The sequence below is a fragment of the Chrysochloris asiatica genome, unplaced genomic scaffold (genome assembly GCF_000296735.1).
Source record: "Chrysochloris asiatica unplaced genomic scaffold, ChrAsi1.0 scaffold00010, whole genome shotgun sequence".
Classification (NCBI taxonomy): domain Eukaryota; kingdom Metazoa; phylum Chordata; class Mammalia; order Afrosoricida; family Chrysochloridae; genus Chrysochloris; species Chrysochloris asiatica.
In genome coordinates this window covers 35,952,227-35,966,897 of record NW_006408528.1, presented here as the reverse complement: position 1 = coordinate 35,966,897, position 14,671 = coordinate 35,952,227, and the positions used below count along the sequence as shown (strand labels likewise).

At 37.2% G+C, this 14,671-nt stretch overlaps 1 protein-coding gene across 1 annotated transcript in view; it reads left to right on the top strand.

Moving 5' to 3' along the window:
• The window catches only part of ORC5 (origin recognition complex, subunit 5), a 112,846-nt gene that overhangs the window by 20,746 nt on the left and 77,429 nt on the right, over nucleotides 1–14,671 (top strand). The window contains exons 2-5 of the mRNA XM_006834373.1: nucleotides 1,101–1,193; nucleotides 5,291–5,491; nucleotides 10,378–10,452; nucleotides 13,999–14,110. Of these exons, the coding sequence (XP_006834436.1) occupies nucleotides 1,101–1,193; nucleotides 5,291–5,491; nucleotides 10,378–10,452; nucleotides 13,999–14,110 (481 nt within the window). The remainder of the gene's footprint in view (nucleotides 1–1,100; nucleotides 1,194–5,290; nucleotides 5,492–10,377; nucleotides 10,453–13,998; nucleotides 14,111–14,671) is intronic.

Below are 14,671 nucleotides of genomic sequence, written 5' to 3'. Positions count from 1 at the left end.
AATACCAAAACCATTGCCATGGAGTCAGTTCTGACTTAGAGCGACCCTCCAGGATAGAGTAGGCCTGCCCCAAAGCCCCTAAAGCTGTAGTCTTATGGAAGCAGTCAGCCACATTGTTCTTCCTGGGGGCAACTGGTGGGTTCAAACTCCAGACCTTTCAGTTAGCAGTTGAGTGCCTAATTACGGTGTCACCAGAGCTCTTTGTACACTAATAAAAATTAAAATGTATGCTATATAATAATGTTACTGTTGTTAAGTGCTGTCGAGTTGGTTTTGAAACCTGTATAGGGTTTCTGAGGAGTGACTGGTGGGTTTAAACTGTCAACCTTGTGGTTAACATTCCAGTGCTTGTCGGTTAATACTACATCTCCCCACAAAAACAGAAACCTATTGATTCCAATTCATAGTGACCCTTTAGGACAGGATAGAATTGCTCCACATGGCTTCCAAGGTTGTAATCTTTAAGGAAGGAGCCCTGGTGGCGCTGTAGGATAAGCACTGGACTGCTGATCAAAAGGTCGATGATTCAAACCCACCAGCCGTTCTTTGGAACCCCATACAGGTTACTTTGAGTAAGAATTGACTCAACAGCACCGAACAACAGTCTTTATGGAAATTGACTGCCATGTCTTTCTTTTACAGAGCTTCTCTGGGTTTGAACTGCTGCTCTGTCAGTTGTCACTTAATCCCTGTGCCACCAGGTCTTACAGTGATGTATGTTGTCGTTACGTGCCACTGAGTCAGTTCCCACTCATAGCGACCTTGTACAGGGTTTCTGAGGAGCAAATAGTGGCTTTGAGCCTCCGACCACTTTGAACCACAGTCCATTGGTTGTCCTATGGCACCACACTGGGACTCCACAGTAATGTGTAGTATGCAATGAACATGTAAAAATCTAACTGTACAGAAATCTTAGTTACATAACTGAGAAAGCACTTGTAGTTGAATTAATAATATTTCAGAATTGGATGATTAATCCATTGTGTCTTCAATGTTGAATTATTATGGATTAACTGTTTTAACTTCAGAAAACTGTCTCACGTGGTAAGTTTCTTTTCTGTTTTGTATGTACATGCTGATACTTGTGTCTTCTATTCTAGAGACACCATTTCAGCTTTCCATCCATTTTTATTTATGGACATACAGCCAGTGGAAAAACCTATGTAACGCAGACGTTGTTGAAAACCTTAGAGGTAAGAATAATCTCAGTGTTACTGTCATTTATAGGAGAAGAATCGGGGAGATTAAGTCCAGTTTATGTTGTTTTGAAGGAATATCTTCTATATGAAACATTTCTGACCAACTTTTATTTAAGTATCTCCTGAGATTATAACCATCAAAAGACATTATTAGATAGTTGGAGCCTAAGTGTTAGAAAGTCATTAGTTAAACCGAGCCACATTCCCTTCTAATTTTCACTGACTGGTAATAGTATTTGGGGGAAAACCTTCCCACATAGTAGTTAAGTTATGCTACAAAATTAAAGTTGATTAATTTCCATTGCTTCATTTCTAATGTTGATACTGGTAATTCTGAATGTCCGTATTCCAAAACCAATCTCAAGGCCTTCACCTTGCCCTTCTTATTGGATCTCCTACCCCCTTACCATTCACCCAGTTGTCCAAATGTTTGCTTCATTCTCATCTTCTTTACTCATCCAGTAAATTGAACCTATAAACACTTGCTGTTGATTCTGTATTCTTAAAAGTCCTGTCTACATATGCCTTTAAGGAGCTCTGGTAGCATAGTGGTTATGAATCGGGCTGCAAATCTCACGGTCAGCAGTTCGAAACTACCAGCTGTCCCGCGGGAGAAAGATGAGGCCTTCTGTTCCTATAAAGATTTGCAGCCTTGGAAACCCTATGCAGGGTCGCTATGAGTGGGAACTGACTCCATACAACAACAACAACAACAACAACAACAGCATACGTCTTTAATCGTAGTCACTGCTGCTACCTTAGTTTTATTTGCTGTTGTTTCTTTCCTGTAGTTCTGCAACAGTCTTGTCTTCTCTGCGATCCATTTTTTACCCTGCAGCCCAGAAAATGCTCCAATGTCTTGCCTGATACATAAGATTCTTCATGAACTGAATTTAGTGTACCTTTCATGATGGTTAAGATTTTGGACCATAGAGACTGGGGTACTCATGTTCCTTTTCTGACTTTACCATTTAGTGCTTTTTCCATCTTTAAAGCAGGGCTAGCAGTGGCAACACGGGGGAATGTTGTGAGAATTAAATGAGTCAATACATGAAAAGCGTTTACTGCACGCAGTACGTAGTATATAGTAAGCACTCAGTAAAGATTATTTGCTGCTATTAATGATTATTGCCACTCTTTCATAACTTAAGCCACTTTTTCTAAAAAGGGCCAGATAGTAATTATGTTATGCCTGTGAAGCATACAACAGTCTCTGTTGCCAACTAGTTAGCTCTGCCCTTGGAGTGTGAAAACAGCCATCAACAATATGTTAACAAAGGGGCAGTGCTTCATTCTGTTATACATAAGGTGTATACATAGGGTTGCAATGAGTCAGAACCAACTTGATGGCACCTAACAACAATAGTAATAAACACATGGGCATGGCTGTAGTTCAATAAAACTACATTTACAAAAATATGCAGCCTATAACGGGCTGTAACTTTTAACTCCAGTCCTGAACTCTTGAGTATACATGCATAGTGTGGCATACTGAGCTACTTAATACGGTTCCTGCTATTGCTTGCTTCCTAGTTTGGCACATACTGCTCATTCTGCTTGGAATGGCTTTTTCGTATTTACCCCATTACTCTGCAAATGTTCATTCATTTGACCGGATTTTCTTTTACCTGCACTCTGGGAGGCCTTTCTTGGGTACACAGCACTGTGTTACATGCCCCTCTGTGGTGCATGCTTGTACCCTGTGCTTAATTCTATTATAACACATAGGTTTCTCTCAGCTCTGGTTTTGTGTGTGTGTTTTTTATGGCTCTAGATTGTAAATTTTTTGAGATGATTGCCAAGACCAGCTTCAGTGTTTATGGATTTCAGCCTTTGATCCTCAAGATAAGCTATGCTGTTTAAAACACAGATGCCTAGACTCCATGCCTGTCTTCAGAATCAGAGTGTACAGGAGCCTGGCCTAGGCATTTGCATTTAAGAACACTCAATATGAGACTTCAAAAAATATCTGTGGTGGTTAAGTGCTGTGGAGTCAGAACCAACTCATAGCGACCCTGTACAGGGTTTCCGAGGCTGTAAATCTATACGGGAGCAGAACGCCTCATCTTTCTCCCGCAGAACAGCTGGTAGTTTCAAACTGCTGACCTTGTGGTTCACAGCCCGATTCGTAACCACTACGCTACCAGAGCTCCTTAAAATATATGTGTTGAATAAATTAAAAAAGAAAACTCTAGTAAGGCAGCTGTAGATTTCGTGGTTATATTCTGGTTTTGAGCACCTTATGTTTGCTGTTGCTTAGTCAGTATAATGAATAATAATGACTTTTTTTTGTGGTACAGGTACACAAAAAGGTATGCCCCTAACACTTAGAATATGCTTGCATTAAAGGCCATGAATAGTAAGAATGTAATGTTGTTGTTGTTAAGTACCATGGAGTCGTGCATGACACTTATTCATGATTGAGATGTTGTAGCCTTTGGCGCATAAAACAATGGGAGTGTTCAGTAGATGCTGGTGAAACTGTGCCTAAGTAAGTATAATGTTGTTGTTAAGTGCTATCAAGTCAGTTCTGACCCACTAGCGACCCTGTATAGGGTTTTTGAAGAGAGACTGGTGGGTTTGAACTGTCAACGTTGTGGTGCAAACTGACCTTGTGGTTCAGCGCCACACCAGGACTCCCAAAATTAGCTATGTTGTTGTTGTTAAGTGCTGTTGAGTTGGTCCGACCCATAGCGACCCTGTATAGGGTTTCCAAGGAGCAGCTGGTAAGCTTGAACCACCAACTTTGCAGTTCAAACAGCTTTGCAGTCTGGTGTATTAACCCACAGTGCCACACCAGGACTCCTAAAATTAGCTATGTTGTTGCTAAATGCCTGCCATAGAGTTGGTTCCGACCCATAGCGACCCTCTGTAGAGTTTCTTAGGAGCCACTGGTGAGCTTGAACCACTGACCGTGCAGTTCAAATGGCTTTGCAGTCTGGCGCATTAACCTACAGTGCCACTATTAATTGTATCAAATGCCACAAGTTATCTCCTGTGATTAATGCTGCTTTTGTAATCTTATTTTGAAGAAAGCCAACTATGTTCTTCTGCAAGTTTTTTGGTTCTTTATTACTTTTTTAATTTCGTCCATTTTGAGTTTTTTAAATGAAGAACTAATTCTGATGATAGGATTATTATAGTTTCTGGCTTTGAGATTTTGTTTCTTGTTATAGATTTGTTTAACCATTAACAATGTTATTTAAAAATTTTAAATATGAAATTCTCACTAAGCATTTCAGCATTCAAATGTACTCTGTTATAAAAATACAAACAAGACAATCTTTGTCAATTGGATATTTTTCTACATGTACAATTCAGTTAGAGAAAAATGCAAGTTTAACTTTGTTTCTGCAGGAAACAAATGGCAAACTCAAAAAAAAAAATACCTGAAGTACGACGTTTAATGAAGGGAGTCCTGGTGTGGCGCTGTGGGTTAATGCGCTGGACTGCAAAGTCAATTTGAACCACAAGGTCGGCAGTTCAAGCTCACCAGCTGCTCCTTAGAAACCCTATGTAGGGTCTCTGTGGGTCGGACCTGACTCGATGGCACTTAACAACAACATTTTTCAAATGCTGAAGAAGCACAGAGAGACCTGAAGGAGCGGTTACTAGAACACCTCAAGATCTGTAGCCTTAGCAGATGACTGCTTTACTGGAGCTGTACTCTTTGGCAAAAGAACACTGCCACTGATGAGCCATGGGCTGCCACGGTTAAAGTTGGGAATAAATAATCCAATTTTTCTCCCTTCCCACTTTCTCTCAGTTTCCTGTTGATTTCTCCCACTGGCTAAATCCAAGCAGAGCCAGAACAAAGAGAGTTTGGGGACGTGGTCTATAGAGTTCAGCCTTCAGGAACATAGAGCAGGGTAGAGAATTGTTGTTCTGTGCCATCGAGTTGGTTCTGACTCATAGTGACCCTTTATAGGGTTTCTGAGGAGCGACTGGTGAGCTTGAACAGTCCAGCGCATTAGCCTGCAGCGCCACACCCGTGGATGTAAATCAAAAAGGGCAGATGGAGGATATCCAGCATAACTTTAGTGTTTGTTGTGTTTTCTTTTCTGTTTACACTTTTTTGTTTTTATTTTCAGCTCCCACATGTCTTTCTGAATTGTGTTGAATGTTTTACCCTAAGGCTGCTTTTGGAACAAATTTTAAACAAGTTGAGTCATCTTAGTTCTTCAGAGGATGGATGCTCCACTCACATCATCTGTGATACATTTAATGACTTTGTTCACTTGTTTAAACAAACGACGAAAGCTGAAGGGCTCAAGGATCAGACTGTATACATTGTAAGTAATTTAATTTGCTTCTGTCATCTCTTATTTGAGAACATTTGTTCTTAGCTAAATTTCCATTAATTTGTTTTTAAATTCCATTATGTACAGTGCATTGTACAAGGTGCTTTAGGGATCCAAAAAATGTATTAGATGTATTCCTTATCCAGAGGGAGATTGGGGGATTTATGACATATTTACATATGTGCAGAATATCATAAGTAGTAGCCATGAGGTACAAGAACTAACTGAAGCACATCTGGACCAGCTGCATGAGATGATGATAGCATCTGAAGGAGTAACCAGGATTTTATAGGAAGAAACTGAAGAAGAGAAATTTCAGGTGGAAGGGATTATGTAAATATGGTATGACGGTAGGAATGGAAGCCAACAAACGCCAAATGACCTAATTTTAGTGGATTATAAAGTATGAAGGGAACAGAGAGACTAGGAAGGTAAGTTGGAACCAGTTCCCGGAGCTCTAAAAACTATGCTGAAGCATCTTATTCCAAGCGTCTTGAACAATGAGATATTGGAGATTCTAGAGTGAAATATCTGTGCTTTAGAAAGATTACTCTGAAATCATAGTGAATTTACCCATATTTTTGCTCACTGTCTATCTTCTTCCTTTTTTATGTTCCAAGGTTCCTTTTAATTGTCTCTTCTGTTTAGAGTACTTTCTTGAGCTATTCTTTCAGGGTTGATTCACTCCTTACAAATTCTTTTAGAGTTTCTTTTTCTGAGAATGTCTTGTTTTCCATTTCATTCTTTGATTCTGATGATGTGTCTTGGGTGTGGATTTCTTTGTATTTATCCTTTTTGGGGTTTACTTAGCTTCTTGAGTCTGTAAGTTTTATGTTTTTTGGAAAATTTAGGCAATTTTCAGCCATTATTTCCTTGAGTACTATTTCATTTCCTCCCTCTTCTCTTATTGTGGAACATCGATGACATAAATTTTAGGTGTTTAGTTGTAGTTCAAACCGTAGTTATCTTAGGTCCTGTTCATATGTGTATGACTCTTAACAAAAAGTACTTAAAAACTAAGTATTTTCAGGAAGGGCAGAAAAAAAATATTCTGGAAGCATCCATGATTGGTAGAGTCTACTCATTTTTCAGGGTCAATAGTTCAGAGTAGGTATTGAATAAATAAGTTAACTAAACATTAAATGTGGACAAGTTTGCAAGTGCTTAGTATAGAAAACAATTTTGAAGCATGTCTACATAGAATAGTCTATCTAGCTTAAATTCTTATGACATAATATCAAAAGATGGCCAAGAACATTTCCTAGTTAGTAAACCAATGTACAAATCCAGAGTCTATTAGGTTGCCAGTTTAAATGATTAAGAATTAAATTTTCTACTTCTCTGAATATTAGTTATCTGATAAATGTTTTTGAAGAGGGATCATTCATTAGCATACCATAAAATCATTAAAGTGGATTAACTATCAAATCAGAAAAATGAGCTATTAATTTACTTCTTCAGCTTTTTGTTTTGCATTAAAATGGACATGAAAACAATTTATTTGAATTAATCTGTTTCCCTGATTAGAATAATTTAAATTTAAATAGAGATTGATGGGAAAATTGCATAATGGAAAATGCATAGTGGAGAAAACTAATTTATATCTTTTTAGCAGTAAATAATTGTAGCTTAATTTTGTCTAAACTAATTAAGGATGAAATATCTTAAGTATGATTACCCGCCTACATTGTTTCAAGCTGTCTGATAATTATAAAACTGGTATAAAACAATTTGGATTATTCAGGGAAGCAATTTATTAAAATTTTAATTTTATTGTAAATTTTAAATGATTCAAATTTGCAGTAAGATTTATTAATAACATATAAGTATATCTAAAAACAAGCAAACACAGGGTTCTTTGGAGAAATAGTGACTCCAGTTCTGGGCAGAAAATGTTGAAGATAAACCTAGAATATCTACCATACTAGGAATTTGATTTTGTACTAGCCACCCAATTGTTATATTTGCAGCCACTCTGTCCGAGGGTCTTCATCTTTTTTCCAAGTATGGGGTCCTTCTCCAAGAATACATTCCTCATGGTAAAATGTCCAAAATATGTAGGACAAAGCCGTCTTCTATTGTAAGGAACATTCAGGCTATACTTCTATCAAGACAGATTTGCTCCTTCTTCTGGCAGGTCATGTTAATTTCTGTAATCTCTGCCAGTACCCTAATTGAAAGGCATCAGTTTTCTTCCATCATCCTTATTTATTCAGCTTTTGCATGCATATGAGTTAATTGAAAATACCGTGGCTTGGGTTAGGTATACCTTAGTCTATAAGAAGATACTTTAAGGATTTACCTCCTGGTGCTGTAGCATAAGTACTCAACCTCAAGGTCAGTTTGAGCAGCTAGTCCTGTTAATTATCCCATAGTGCCACACCAGGACTTCGGCTATTGTTTATGTTGTTGTTTTTTAAGTTCTGACTCATAGCAACCCTCTATAGGGTTTCCAAGGAGTAGTGGCTGGTGAGCTTGAACCGCTGACCTTGCAGTCCAGCATGTTAACCTGCAGCGCCACACAAGGACTCTGGGTATTGTTTATATTTCCAAGTAAAATGAAATCTTGGCAATTTCAGTATTTCCTCCATTTATCATAATGTTGCTTACTGGTCAAGTTGTGAAGATTTTGGTTTTCTTTATGTTGAAGTGTAATCCAAACTGAAGACTGTAGTCTTAGATCTTCATCAGTAAGTGCCTGACGTCCTCTTGACTTTCACCAGCAAGATTGTGTCATTTGTATACCGCAGGCTGCTAATGAGCCTTCATCCAATCCTGATGCTGTGTTCTTCAGCTAGTCCAACTTCTTGGACTGTTTGCTCATCATATGAGTGTTTCAGGATACTCATTCTCTGCAATGTCGTACATAGCTTGTCATGATCCTCACAATCTAAAACCTTTGCGTAGTCAATAAAGCACAGATAAACGTTTCTGGTATTCTCTGCTTTCAGCCACGATCCATCAGAATGATATTCCTTGTTCCACGTTGTTGTCTGAATTAGGTTTGATCCTCTAGCAGTTCCCTGTCAATGTACTGTTGTAGCCGTTTTTGAATTATCAACGAAATTTTACTTGCATGCAATATTAATGATATTGTTCAGTGATTTTCACATTCTGTTGGATCACTTCTCTTTGGAATGGGCACAAATAATGAATCTCTTCCAATCAGTTGGCCAGATAGCTGTCTTCCAGATTTCTTGGCTTAGATGAGTGAGTGCCTCCTGTGCTGCATCAGTTTGTTGAAAAAGACTTAAATTTTTATTTCGTTAGTTCCCAGTGTCTTATTCTTTGCCAATGCCTTTAATGCACCGTGGACTTCTTCCTTCAATATCATTGGTTCTTGATCATATGCTACCTCTTGAAATGGTTGAACATTGACCCTTTCTTTTTGGTACAGTGACTGTGTATTCCTTCCATCTTCTTTTGATGCTTTTTGCATCATTTAATATTTTGTCCAGAGAATCCTTCAGTAATGCAAGTTGAGGCTTGAATTTTTTCTTTAGAGTTATATGTGGAGTCGGTTCTGACTCATAGTGACCCTGCATAGGGTTTCTGAGGCTGTAAATCCTTATGGGATCAGAAAGCCTCATCTTTCTCCCATGGAACAACTAGTAGTTTCAAACTGCTGACCTTGAGGTTGGCAGCCCAACTTGTAACCACTATGCTCCCAGAGCTCAGAGTTATATATTGGTATGTTAATGGGATATGCTTTAAGTTGTTCCAGCAAGAAACTGGAGGGGGAAAGTGGTAAGTTTTCAAGATTGGCCATGTAGTGATGTTTTTGGGGGTTTGGTGAGGTGTTAGTGGGGGTTCATCATACTAATCTTTCTACTTTGGGGTTTGTTTAAAAATTTCCACAATAAATAGTAAAAAAAAAAAAAAATTAAAGTATTTTAGATAGCACTTTTAAGACCTTGATTTCTTGTGGGATGATGAATAATCATTTGAAAGTTTTTATTTTGTTTTGTTTTTACATTTTTAATGGGAAATTTCAAAGAATCTGTAAAGAAAATAATGTAATGTGTCCCAATGAATCCATACCCAAGTTTAGTAAATATTCACATGTGCCTAAACTTTTATCATCTGTACCTCATTCACTATCTTCCCCACCGTATCACATCATCCATAAATCTTATGTATCCTTAAAAGATTAGTTTCTTAAAAACAAAAAAGCAAACTGATACCATTATTATAATACATTGTGGACATTTATTTTTTATGAAATGGAAAAAAAAATTTCTTATATTTAAGGACATTTGGTCCTAGAGCATCTTAAACTATAGTGTTTGATATTTTACCTGTAAGTGTTGTTGAGTGCTGTTGAGTCGGTTCCAATTCATAGGGTCTGAGGAGCAGCTGGTGAGCTTCAACCACCAACCTTGCTGTTCAAACCGACTTTGCAGTCTAGCGCATTTAACCCACAGCATCACACCATTTAGTGTGCCTGTCTAATGTAATTCATTTATGGAGCCCTGGTGAGGCTGTAGGATTAGCACTAGACTGCTAACCACAAGGTCTTCATTGGCCACTCTGAGGGAGAAAGATGAGGTTTTCTGCTCCTGTAAAGATTTACCACCTTGGGAACCTTACATAAGGTTGTTAATGAGTTGGAATAGACTCTATGGCAGTGGGCTTGTTTTTTTAGTTTTGACTCATTTGCTTTGTAGAAATTTGAATTAAGACATTCGGCAAGTAGAAAAAAATTTCTTAAGTTTACTTACTTGAAATGTTTTTTCTAAATGTAAAGATTAAAATTAATCGACACATTGTAATTTTTATGTGTAATGCAGAAAGTTTTTAATTGTATAGTATATTATGTCAGTGTTTTGTAAGAAGCTTTATAAATTTTGATATTGCACTTCTTTTTTTTTTTTAAGGTTCTCGATAAAGCAGAGTATCTAAGAGATATGGAAGCAAATCTTTTGCCTGGATTTCTTAGATTACAAGAATTGGTAAGTAATCCAGATGAGAATGGAAGTAAGGGAGTTTTTTTTTTTCTTTTTTCTTTTTTAAAAGTGTTCTGCTTTGTTAGTGAAAATATTGAATGATTTCAACCTTTTTACATCAATTGTTTCTTAAAGCTTTGTGCATCTATTCACTGATTCAAAGTACCTTCAATACTGATGTGGTTATGTGCAACGGAGTTGGTTCTGACTCATTGTGACCTTGCATAGGGTTTCTGAGGCTGTGAATCTAAAAGTCATAGCCATTGAAAACCTTATGAGTTACAGTTCTTCTCTACAAGACACAGCAGTCATGAGTCTGAATCATCTCAATTGTAATGTAAAAATGCTCCTTGGAAACCCTGTTGTTGTTGTTGTTAAGTGCCGTGGAATTGGTTCCGAGGCTGTAAATCTTTATGGGAACAGAAAGCCTCATTTCTCTCCCGCTGAACAGCTGGTAGTTTCGAACTGCTGACCTTGCGGTTTGCAGCCCGATTGGTAACCACTATACTACCAGAGCTCCTTATGCTACCAGAGCCTACTCTGTGGTATTTAACAGCAACAACAATGTGAATATGAATAGCATAGTAAACACTAAGTAAACACATGGAGACACAGTGCTGAGAACATTTTCTCCTTTAAAAAGTTAAATACATAACCCAGACTGGTAGGGACCTTCGTAGAGCCACTGCAGTCATTTTGTGCTGATGTCTGGCTCCTGAAGGTCATTGGGGAGAGGAGAAGAGAGAGAGTGGCAGGATAGCAGGAAAGTAAGTTACTTCACATAGTCTGCCCTTTCCCACTGAACTTGCATTTTACTGTTGAGACCAGAGATTCTCCTCTGTGAGCATGTGTCTCCTCCTCCATTCCTTCGATATGTGTTTGTTGTTCATTGTTTTTATATACCCTCACCCACTAGTTCTCATTGCTGTGCTCTGGACTTTCTGTCTGGTATTCAGAGCACATCCTTCCAGTAATGATGTTCCTGTATACCTTCACAGTAGTTAGGTCTTTTGTGCTTGTAGTTTAAATTATGAAAACTGTTAGAAGAACATTTAAAGACATTTACAGTAATTTCGACTCTGACAGAAAAAGGAATGATTATTTTGACACTTTTGAAAACATGCTTGATTTAAAAAAAAAAATTCATTTAAGAGAAATCTAGAAGTATTTTCCCATTTTTTAATATTAATTATTTGTCTTAGTAAAAGGAGATTTTAAATTATGGTAGAAATTGTGCATTGAAAGTTCTTTCAGATAAAGAGTTGAGGATATTACCAGTTTAAAATCCTTTCAGACTGATAAATATCTTCAGTTTTTTTAATTTCATTGTCATTGTATTTTGTCCTGTTGACTTTATAAGATACTTTTGGTGTTCATATTTTAAGGTATAACCAATCTAATGTTTTATAATCAGAACTGTGGCTATTGCATACTTTTTTACTGCTGTAGAAATAAATTCAAGGATTCTTAAAAATTTATGCATTTGTAAACTAGATTTAAAAATGCGTTTGAAAGAATTTAAATTTTCATATAGTTGCTAGATTATTACTAATTTGTCAAATTCAACTTTTTGTTAGAAAAAAAATGCTTTTCTAAATAGTGAAAATTTGTTTATAAGATATCACACACAAATTGTTGTTAAGTGTGGTCGAGTCGGTTCCAACCCATAGCGACCCTGTATATGGTTTCCAAGGAGCAGCTGGTAAGCTTGAACTGCAGTTCAGATTGACTTTGCAGTCCAGTGCATTTTACCACAGCACCACACCAGGTCTCCGCACGCAAGTCAGAGATTAATAAATTATAAGTCACCATAATATTGCATTGTCATTTATATATGAGATGTGTCCTAAGATTATTTGCAGACTGAAACAGCTATCATTTCTGCTTTGTCATCTTTGTAGATATCAAAAAGAATATGGGAAGAATTAAAATTTGTGTGGAGAATGCAGAAGTGTCTACAGATAAATTCTAACATTTTTGGCCACTCTGTAGAATGATACTATACACAATGAGCTTGTTTTTTCAATGTTATTTTTGGAATACTAATTTTAAAATACTAATATAAATATAAATACGGAGTCCTGGTGTGGTGCTGTGGGTTAATGCACCAGACTGCAAAGTCATTAGAATCGTAAGGTCGGCGGTTCAAGCTTACCAGTCGCTCCTTGGACACCCTATACAGGGTCACTATGTGTCGGAATCGACTCAACGGCACTTAACAACAACAACAATATAAATATGGAGCGCTGCATGTTAATGCACTGCACTGCAAGTTGGTTTGAACCACAAGGCCTTTGGTTCAAGCTGACCAGCCATTCCTCAGAAACCCTATACAGGGCACTTAACAACAATAACAATTTTAAAATACTTCAAAATATAAATATTTTCTTGTAACAGTTAAAGTGTTGTCCCTGGAATGGTCCTACTGTCCTTCCAAAGAATTGGGGAAGCGTTAACACATTTACCCCATGACAAAGAGGTTAGAAACATTAAGAGGCTTAGGCAGATAAAAGATAGGAAGAATTTATTAAGCACCAACGTTCTTATAGAGAGAGGGATAAGATGAGGAGCACTGGATACAATTTCACTTTTCCTTTATATACTATTCTGCCACAAGTATAAGCTGTACTCTTGGTTCAAGGGTCCCAGTATCCATCTGGGGAATTTGTGAATATATCCTTTCCTGGTGTGGGTGCTCTGGGTTAATGTGCTGGACTGCAAAGTCAATTTGAACTGCAAAGTCGGCAGTTCAGGCTCACCGGTTGCTTCTATACAGGGTCGCTATGGGTTGGAACCGGCTCTTTGGTACTTAGCAACAAGAAAGTTTCCTTGAGTCTTGTTCTTAAGGTTTTAGCTTGTTATGGGTTCCCCTCTTCTCAGGACGTCCTTAATGCTGGGAGGGGCTTGTTTCTGCTAAAACAGGTCATACAGAGAATGACTGGAGACCCTCTTTCTTTCCCTATTCTATCCGCCTAACACTCCGAAAGATAACTCTCTCTGGAATTTCTGGTTTACTTAGCATTGGTATTTTAGGTACTAATATTCACGTTTGTTTGGGTTTTTAATACACATTCAATATCACTTTTACTTAATTGTGTAAAATTGCTACATATCCATTTGTCTTCAACATATTTTCTGTTCTCTGAGTTATAACCATTTTAATGAGAGATGCCAAGTTTTGCATTTTGCTTTTTTTGTTGTTGTTGTTGTTGATTGAAAGTGTATGCTTCATTTGAAAATTTCCACAAAAGGTCTGTCTTAATTATTCAATCAAAGGTTTCTTAATTTTTTCAAGTCTTGTCTGTCTATCCTAATATTCACTGGTAATTGAAATGTCAATTAACTTAAAAGTCTTATGGAAATACCCAGTAATTATGTATAAAAATTTGCAAATGGATAAGTTCCTTGATTAGGTTTTCTAAATATGGCTTATTAATATGCAAATAATTTTTTATATGTTGGATCTTTGCTGTATTTCTTTGAAACAAAAAGTCAGATATTCGTTTAAGATTTTAAAATGCAAAGTTAACTCTTATTTTCTTTTTTTTACAGACTGACAGAAATGTTACAGTAATCTTTCTCAGTGAAATTGTATGGGAAAAGTTTCGTCCAAATACTGGATGTTTTGAACCATTTGTTTTGTATTTCCCTGATTATAGCATAGGTAAATTTTAAACCATTGTTTTGACAAATGATAGTAAAGTAGCTGTTGTTGTTAGACAGGTTAAGTTAGCTAGTTCATACTGGAGCACTTGGATGACTCAGCCTGTTAGGATTTATTGCCCATCTCACAATGTGGATGATATTTCTGTTCTTGTAAGAGTTTTTTTCTGTAACTAAAACTTTTAGTTGAGAAATTGGTACAGTTGTCATAATAGTGTATATTTATATTTTTAAATCAGTGCAATAAGATGTAATCCACACAAATAAGAATTAGGCTTTGAAGGAACTTCAAAAAGTTTGTGGAAATGGAATAAAAAGGGGATTTCCAAGAAGCGGCTGATGGGTTTGAACCACTGACATTGAGGTTAGCAACCCGACTCCTAACCTACTAGGCTACCAGGGCTCCTATAAGGTGGGTGCTTGTTGTTAGTGCCGTCAATTTGGATTTTAATCAAAAACCTTGTGGTTCAAACCAACTGTAGCAGGCTATACAAAAACTGCAATCCCTGACCTTGGCCTCATTAGCACTAACCCTCTGAGCTAATCAGCTATTCTTTGTTGG